The 8,989-nt window shown below is 50.8% G+C and overlaps 1 protein-coding gene across 1 annotated transcript; it reads left to right on the top strand.

Moving 5' to 3' along the window:
- Window positions 1-796: 796 nt before the first annotated feature.
- On the top strand, window positions 797-5,270 carry NKX2-6 (NK2 homeobox 6). Its single transcript, XM_006069543.4, has 2 exons — window positions 797-1,073; window positions 4,645-5,270. Exons 1-2 carry the CDS (start codon window positions 797-799, stop codon window positions 5,268-5,270), a joined length of 903 nt encoding a protein of 300 aa, XP_006069605.3.
- Window positions 5,271-8,989: the final 3,719 nt, after the last annotated feature.

Below are 8,989 nucleotides of genomic sequence, written 5' to 3'. Positions count from 1 at the left end.
GCCTGCTAAGAGGCCAGAGTCTCCCTCGGAGCCTTTCTTAGCTCCAGGGCTGAGAGGTCCCTCCTGGGAAGTGGCAGGTCTCGCTTTCCCGCACCCGACTCGGCTATAAATGAGACAGTTCCACATCAGTCTTGGCCGTGGACGGTCAAGACTCACTCCTCCAGGATCCAGCTTCTGCTCCCTGGAAGGAGCTCCCAGCCGTTAGGCCCCGACTGTGCGCGCACCAAGACTCCCGCGTTCAGCTCCAATTCTGCGCGTGCCCAGAGGTCTCGCTCTAGAGTTTTCCAGCCAGGTCGCGAGGGACCGACTCGGGTTGCAGAGCAAGGGTTCCACCCCCATCTCCGCACACTTTCTAGGAGAGTCCCGAGGGACCCATGGTTGACTTCGGAAGCTCTGGTTTGTAATGTATTCACGTTACATGCGAGCCGCGCGCACCCTCTCTCCCCTTTTCCTTGCTTTTGAAAACCCAAACCTTCCGGAAAGTGGCTGGAGGTTGGTGAGAAATTAGGAGGGCAGAGAAGAAAGGACTGCGGCGGGTGGGCGGTTGGCGGGAGGGGATGATGCTAAGTTAACACGTGGATTCTGCAAGAACCAATGGGGTTCCGCGGTTTTGTCACTCAGTTCTCCGGGTCAGTCGTCTGGCAAGGATGGTCCAGAGGGAAGGCGCAATCCGGGACGCTGGGCGTCTGTCGCAGATCTTGAGTCTGCGGGGTCTGCAGCAACAAAACGGAAAGCTCTGGGCGCTCCGCTCTGTGGGGACCAGGGACGCCCCAGCCCCGCCCCTTCCGCCTTTGTGATGTTACTGAACCCCGTCACCTCCACTCCCTTTTCGGTCAATGACATCCTGAGCCTGGAGCGTGAGCATCTCGGCCCGGATGCCTTGCAACTCCAGAGGACACCGAGGAGCCCGGAAAACTTTCAGTACCTGCGACCGGTCCCAGAACAGCGAGGGTCCGAGGTCCCCAGCATCCGGAGCGCAGACAGCGAAGACAGAAGGCAGGAAGCGTCGGAGCCTTCCGGGGGTCCCTGTGAGTTAGTCACAGAGATGGACGCTAAACCGGTGGGTGAGCCAGGTGAGTAGGAGCTGGGGTTTTGGATCTTACAGGGAGACCAAGGAGTGGGGTTAGATCATTACCAATTGGCGTTTGTAGGGGACACTCATCTCCTGGTCTTCCCGGCCCTATTTTTCTTCACTAGAAGAGTCAGAAGGACTGGGCTTTCAGCCCCCTCTACCATCCCCTCCAGACATCTGAACGAAAACAAGGTCCTGAATCTTGGGGGCTCACGATTTCCACAGCCTGTCCTACATGATTCCCAGAAACACATTCCCCCCTACTCACTGAGGCAGTTCCCAGAAATTCCAGTTTCTCTTCCTTTTTATAAATTTATTTTTAATTGGAGGATTATTACTTTACAATGTTGTGTTGATTTCTGCCATACAACAAGAGTTAATCTGTCATAAGTATACATATATCCCCTCTCTCTGAACCTCCCTCCCATCCTACCCCTCTAGGTCATCACAGAGCATAGCTTCTTTCTTACAGCAAGACCCTCTGCAGTATCTTAGCTGTGCTTCATCACCACCAGCTTTTCCTGCCATCTCCTTGTCTCTCTCTACCCTAGACCATCTGCCAAAAGTGTAGCCATCAAAGCAGCTGGGCGCTTTGGGAGAGGAAACTCTGTTAGGCTCTGGGATCAGTCCCAGCCCAGTCTTTTCTTGGGGCTTGCTGAGTGGCCAGCCCAGTAGTTCCTCTGACTGCAGCTCAGTAAGGGCAGCTCGAGTTTTAGCTGCTCTGGGAGACAGAAGATTTCAGCAGAGTCTCAGCGTCTGGTCTCCAAAGGCACAACCTGTGCATTGGCAGACAGACCCAGGGATCTGCGTCCAGCTGCAGGGAGGGAAGAGGTGGAGAGGGCTTGTGATGGGTTGGCTCCTGCCATCCGGGAAGCTTTGGCAGGGGAGACTCAACAGTCTGAGGGATGAAAAAGCCACTCTTTCTCTTGCCAAACTCTGCGTCTCAGTTCCCAGCCTTCATGCAGGTCTGGGGGCTTCAGGATGATCCTCACAGGTCAGGTCTCCTCACCCAGGCTATGCCACAGCCACTCTATTTGAGCCTCAACCTAACCACATGAAGAAAATAAAGATGCTAGTTTGGAGTTAGAAGACTCGAGAGTCCCTTGAACTGCAAGGAGATCAAACCAGTCAATCCTAAAGGAAATCAACCCTGGATATTCATTGGAAGGATTGATGCTGAAGCTGAAACTCCAACTCCACTCTGGCCACCTAATGTGAAGAGTCAACTCATTGGAAAACATCCTGATGCTGGGAAAGATTGAGGGCAGGAGGAGAAAGGGATGACAGATGATGAGATGGTTGGATGGCATCATGTGTTTAGTGAAGTTTGAGCAAACTCTGAGAGATACTGAAGGACAGAGAAGCCTGGAGTGCTGCAGTCCATGGGGTCGAAAAGAGTCAGACACAACGTGACTGAACAACAACACAACAACAGCCAGGAGCCTGGAGAAACGTATACTTTGTTGTGTTCTTAAAGAAACCTGTGAATATTCTGCAGCAGACTCTAAGCCCTCAACTCCCCCAGTGCTGCTCAGCCAACTGACCTTTCATTTTGGCTTTGCTGAAGAAGCGTCACACTCCTCTGACTCTTGCTATCACCTCGAAGCTGAAGACACTGCAGTGCACTCCTCCTCTGCTGCCACACCTGGGGCAGTGACAATGAGAAGTGGCCTGGTCTGGCTCCAGGATCAAAGCCCAGGGGCCATGGCAGCCACTGATTACATGTGGAAGAGACACTCCTGGGGGACTCTGTGCTCCTCCGCCATCCCCACCTTGCTTTCAGGGACACAGGGTGACAGGGACTCCAAACTGTGACCAGGAGGGAGACACAGGGTGACAGGGACTCCAAACTGTGACCAGGAGGGATTGAGGTGGCCTGAAGTCCCTCGGCCTGAGTGGTCAGCAACTCCCAAATGGGGTCTTGCTGGCTCCACAGAGTCACTGAAGGCCAGTAGTTACATTTTGATTTGCTAAGAAAACAAACCCTTGTCAATATTTTTCCTCTTTGTGGGGAGAGATGTTCTCAGTTTGTCTGAACACAGGCTTCGCGGAGGGAAGGTCTTGTTTCCTCAATCTGAAATGCCAAACAGTTCCATCCCGCGGGAGACTGTGCCAGCTGGCTGTGGATTTGAGCCGGTTCCGACAGCACTGGCTGTAATTAGGAGCATCGTGCTCTACCTCACCACGCACACGCATCACTCCACGTTCCGGTTTTCTCCTCTCATGAATTTCATGAAAACTTAGCACTGCCTCCCTGCTTGTTCTTGCTCCGTCACTCAGTTGTGTCTGACTCTTTTCGACCCCATGGACTGTCAGCTGCCAGGCGCCTCTGTCCGTGGGATTCTCCAGGCAAGAATACTGGAGTGGGTTGCCATTTCCTTCTCCAGGGGAATCTTTCTGACCCAGGGATAGAAACCGAGTCTCCTACATTTCTTGCACTGCCAAGCAATGCAGGCAAATTTTTTTTTTTAACCACTGAGCCACCTGGGAAGCCTCCCTTCTTATCCTTGGGTAAAAACAGAGCTTTGCCAAAATAGGAGAGAGTACGATAAAAGGAAAGGAAGCTTGCATTTTGCCGGGCTGGGCACAGCTGCCCTGGGGTGATATTCGAGGAGCTCTGCCTCTTCCAAACAGGAAGTCAGGGAGGAGCCAATGCTACCTGCTTGCCAGGGAGGTCCCAAAGAGCAAAGAGCCCACTTTTTAAAAAAAGAGCCAAATGTGGATCTCAAATTTATATACTTGCAAAGAGAACCTTAGTTTCTGAGCCAAGAATCAGGAGCCAAAAATTATTTTGTTTTGTTAATTTGGATTACAAAGCATCGTGTTCGAGAAACACGGGGTGGGTCCCTGATGATAAAAGAAGCGAGGATGTCAGTAAAGGTGGGTAGCACTGGAGCCCCAGCACTTGCATTAGAAGCAGGGGCCACAATAGATAACCAGGCTCGCTCTCTCTCTTCACTATGAGCAATCTAAAGTTAATCTCTATCTTATAGACTGGCAGTAAATGTTTCCCCAAACTTACCCACACTTGAGAATTGCAGTCAAAGTGAATAGCTCAGATACAGACATTCTAAGAAGAAAATGAAGCTTAGAGTCTTGATCAAGAGTCTAACTTTGGGGAATCGGCTGTACACTGAGAAACAGAGAGAGTCATAACTTGCATTATGCTCCCCTGGTGTCTCAGTCGGTAAAGAAGCCGCCTGCAATGCAGGCGACCTGAATTCAACACCTGGATCCAGAAGATCCCCTGGAGAAGGAAATGGCAATCCACTCCAGTATTCTTGCCAGGAGAAATCCCATGGACAGAGGAGCCTGATGGGCTACAGTCCATGGGATCGCAAGAGTCAGACACGACTTAGGGACTAAACCACTAGCACCAATCATCACCACGGGTACAAAAGAGACAACTTGGGGGAAAGGAACATTTAGAGCGACCTGGGACGGGGTGAGAGGGTAAGCAGAAGGAAGAGACCGGCGTGCAAGGTGAAGGCTACCAGGGAGGAGGGGCGTCCCTTGGAAAAATCGCTCCGGTGAGCCTTTGGCGCAGACGGTGTTCCTTCCTGTACTTTTAGAGTCCGTCCTCAGCGGAGCCTCGTTCCCCGGCGGCGGGACCCGGGTGCCTGAGCGAGGCGCAGGGGACAGCGGCGGCGGCGCGCGCGGGGATGGCGCGGAGCATCCCACTGCACGGCCCCGGCGGAAGCCGCGCGTGCTCTTCTCGCAGGCGCAGGTGCTGGCGCTGGAGCGGCGTTTCAAGCAGCAACGGTACCTGTCGGCCCCGGAACGCGAGCATCTGGCCAGCGCGCTGCAGCTCACGTCGACGCAGGTCAAGATCTGGTTCCAGAACCGACGTTACAAGTGCAAGAGACAGCGCCAGGACAAGTCCCTGGAACTGGCGGGCCACCCCCTAGCGCCGCGCCGGGTGGCGGTGCCCGTGCTGGTGCGCGATGGCAAGCCCTGCCTGGGACCTAGCCCTCCCGCTTTCCCCGGCCCCTACGGGGCCGCAGCGGCGCCCTATTCCTGCTACGGCCACTACGCAGGCGCTCCCTACTGTGCCGGCTACGGCGGCGGCTACGCGGGCGCACCCCCGGGCCCCGCACCCCCAGTCCCCCAGGCCAGTTCGGGCTTCGGCGCAGGTGGGCCGAGCGCCAGCCCTCAGAGCCCTCTGCCCGCCACACTGCAGGGTGTCAGGGCCTGGTGAGGCGTCTTATCTCGGATATGCCACCCTGACCAGAGGCTCAGTCCCGCCTCCCCGCTGTCCGGTCGCGGCTGGGATGAGGGACCGCCGCGGAGGAGGAAGCAGGCGACCCGATGGCACTTCTCTCCCGAGCGGTGCCTGGGACTGCGAATTGCCCCCCGAGCAGCCATCCAGCTGAAGGCCCTGTCGGCGATCTCCTCCCAAAAGACGCAAACCCTGGCCTCCGCCAGCCGCCCACCCAGCGACACCCGGGAAGGAGAAAAGCCGAGGGTGGCTGACAGTTTCGGGGGTCAGATTAGTACTGAGGCAGGAGACTTTTCAGGCCTCAACCCCAGGGGCTGCGAGGCTCTTTTATTTGTGTGCGGCAGCCCCGGAGGATGGCGAGATGATGGGGTTGTTGTAGAGGGTCTCGACCCCTCAATTAAAGGCAACAGGCGGGAAAGAAGGAGAAAATGAGATGAGCCAGGGGAGAGGGATGAAGAGCCTGGAAGAGGAGGACCGAGGAGCAAAGAAGACTTGTGCGAGACACATGCTCCTGTGGGGGTTAGTCTGCGTTGAGCACCCCCTTCCAGGGCTACACTCCGTGGGACTCAGTGTTAATCTAGGCGAGCGCTTTTTTTCTGGAGCCACAGTTGTTCTCTAGAAGGTATCCACCACTCTCTAGTTCTTCCCTCACTGTAAGTGCATCTTATCTCCTGTTTTCAGCTCAGCCTAAATATATGTGTCTGTGTGTTTGTCTTGTGTATATGCCATTAGAATTTATCCACTTCTCGATATCCGCTAAAGAGCTTAGAATAAAGTAAAAATGAAACCCAGAAGTTCTAATCTTCAGTACACAGCGAATTCCCTAGAGAGAGAAACTTGCTTTCAGCTCTTGGAGGGGTTACCTTTCTCCACCCCTTTCCCAGCCTGCTCCTATAGATTTTCTTTCAGAAGGTAGCAGGCTTCTAAACTTCCCATCAGGTAAGGAGCTTCCAGTTGTCCTAACATAATGGGCAGGAAACCTGAACTTTAGGAGAAATTATAACTCCCCCAGGCACAAATATGTTTGAAACCACGCTCACTGAAGACTGAAAACAAACTCATTTTATTAATGGGGACATGGGTATCAAATAAGTTGTCTTTGGTAGGTATTAGTAGGAAAATAAGACTCATTTCTTTTTTTCTTGGATATCTTTTTTTTTTCCCTAAGACAATGAAAAAGTATGCATTTTCATCCCCTGGACCACTAACTTATCAAAAGTTGCTGCCGCTGCTGCTGCTAAGTCGATTCAGTCGTGTCCGACTCTGTGCCACCCCATAGACGGCAGCCCACCAGGCTCCCCCATCCCTGGGATTCTCCAGGCAAGAACACTGGAGTGGGTTGCCATTTCCTTCTCCAATGCATGAAAGTGAAAAGTCAAAGTGAAGTCGCTCAGTCGTGTTCGACTCTTAGCGACCCCATGGACTGCGGCCCACAAGGGTCCTCCGTCCATGGGATTTTCCAGGCAAGAGTACTGGAGTGGGTTGCCATTGCCTTCTCCGTATCAAAAGTTAACTTCTATTATTTAATGAATTCTAATATTTAAATTGTACCAGCCCTGCATTTTCTCATTTCTGAATTTGCCCTAGTTTTGTGTGTGTGTGTGTGTCCGTGTGTCTGTGTGTGTTTTACCAACGTGGAAAACACAGACTGCTTGGTACTATGTAAACTATGCCTGACTATTGACAGCTTGTATCTCTTAAAGTTTACGTGTAAGTTAAGAACAAGTGTAATTACTCATATTTCTCTTTACTAGAATTTCCTTACATTCTCTTCTTTTTGCTTCCATCCCTTTTCTCTTTTATTTCTCCATAAAAATCTGTTAATAAAAGTGTGTTTAGAAACCACCCTGTGGGGTCTTTCAATTATAGTCAGTCTTATATGCCTGGGATTAAAAAGTACGGTCTGTATATTTTAAATTGGGAACTCTCAATAAATACTCCTTGGTCAATTAAGCTAAGACTAGAAAAGAGAGCGACTACAATTAAAATCACCATTATGAGAAATCTGTCAGAGTGTTGTCATTCTTCTTTCACTTTGGGGGCAGGAGTTATCCCTTACAAGAGGAAAAGTTACTCTTGGACACTGGCCTTAGATTTATGACAGTTGAGTTAAATTCTATACTGCCACTGAACAACCATCTCTCTGGCCTTCAGTTGTTAACAAGTTGTATTAAATTTCCCTGAGATCAGATTCTAGACTACTATATGTTAATTTTTAAGACTCTTTTGTTCTTCTTTGGGTAAAGTTCTTACCTAGAAATATAAGTCATCCTTGTACGGATCTAGCAAGGTACTTGGTACAGAGTAGAAAATTAGTAAATGCTATTCTCTTCACCCTCCACTCTCTTGCAACCCAACGAGTGGTTACCAGACAGGTGTTCTTTTCGTTTCTTTCTTTTCTGGATATATAGTTGATTTATTAGGTTGGCCAAAAAGTTTGTAAGATTGTATGGGAATTTTTGGCCAACCCAATACAATGTTGAATTAGTTTCCAGTGTACAGCAGTGTTGTTCTGAATAGACCTTGCCTCCCAGCGCCCTCCAGGCTTTGTGCCACATGGAAACACCCAGAGGGAGAGCGATGGCTGTGGTCAAGTCTGCAAGTGAAGAGGACGGGAGCTTAGTTCAATCATTAGTATCTCACTTATCGCTGAACATGGAACACAAGAGAAAATAAGATTTGGCTGCTGCCCTTAAGGAATTTATTATCTAACTGCATGCCAGAGACTAACATGAGCAGGGCATCTAAAAATACAAGGTGGGATATGCTACATGTCAAGGGCAGACAGACAGTAAGCTCTCTAGAAAGAATGAAAATCCTGTGTGAGCTGGGATGCCTAGAGAGGTGCTTAGAGGAGGTGGATTCGCCTGGTGACTGGGGGAAAGACACTGCTTACTGACGAAGGTCTAGGATTTAGGGATGAAGAAAAGTAACCCAGCACATACCAAAGCTTGACTCATATTTTCTAGTAGTGGGAGAGGCAGTTCAAGGGCAGCTTCTGCGACTTTGTAAGCTGCATTCAGTTGGCTAAGGGAGAGCGGGAGGCAGGAGTGGGTCTTGTTTTCACAGACACCCAAGATACTCCATTGACCTGGGACATTTTCTGTTTTGCTGTCTGGCTTGCTGTAGCAAGCATATTCACTGGCCCCAGCAAACAAGCAAAACCCATAACAAAACCTCGCCCATGTGCAACCCGTGTGATTTTTTCCCTTAGATAAGAGCTTGGAAATTTGAGATTCACAGGACACTAAGATTTCTTTCCAAAAGGAAAGGAGAGCAAAGGAAAACTCTCTGTTCCCATCTCCCTACTTTAAGTGATCCTGTCAGGATCACTTTAAAACACATCCCTCTCTCAGCTCATCAAGCCCACCCCATCAGCTGCCCATCTTCCGTCCTGGAATCTCTCCTTCGCACTGAAAGCTGCCCCTTTTTGTGTGTCTTACCGAGAGCAGCTTATCCAAGGCAGGGCTTTCACCAGGGAGCCGCTCTGTAAGCAATCAGTCTCTTATCTGCATCGTTCAGTCCCGTCACTCCAGTCACCTCTTAATGTTCACAAGTTTCCCAAATGGGAAGTAATTGACCTCTAAACAAAACAAAAAAGCTCTCAGAGAGATAGCAGAGGTTCCTTTCCTGACCGTCCCAGGGCTAGGGTCTCACCTAGGCCAGGTGGATAAGTCAATAAAATTGCAGACTTCCTG

The sequence above is a fragment of the Bubalus bubalis genome, chromosome 3 (assembly GCF_019923935.1).
Source record: "Bubalus bubalis isolate 160015118507 breed Murrah chromosome 3, NDDB_SH_1, whole genome shotgun sequence".
In the NCBI taxonomy this organism is placed as follows: domain Eukaryota; kingdom Metazoa; phylum Chordata; class Mammalia; order Artiodactyla; family Bovidae; genus Bubalus; species Bubalus bubalis.
The sequence above is the reverse complement of the archived record's forward strand: the minus strand, read 5'-3'. Positions and strand labels throughout refer to the sequence as shown.

Coding starts and splice junctions, on each gene's coding strand:
- NKX2-6 (XM_006069543.4), top strand. CDS start 797: ATGTTACTGAACCCCGTCACCTCCACTCCCTTTTCGGTCAATGACATC. Junction 1,074..4,644: donor TAAACCGGTGGGTGAGCCAG/GTGAGTAGGAGC, acceptor CTGTACTTTTAG/AGTCCGTCCTCAGCGGAGCC.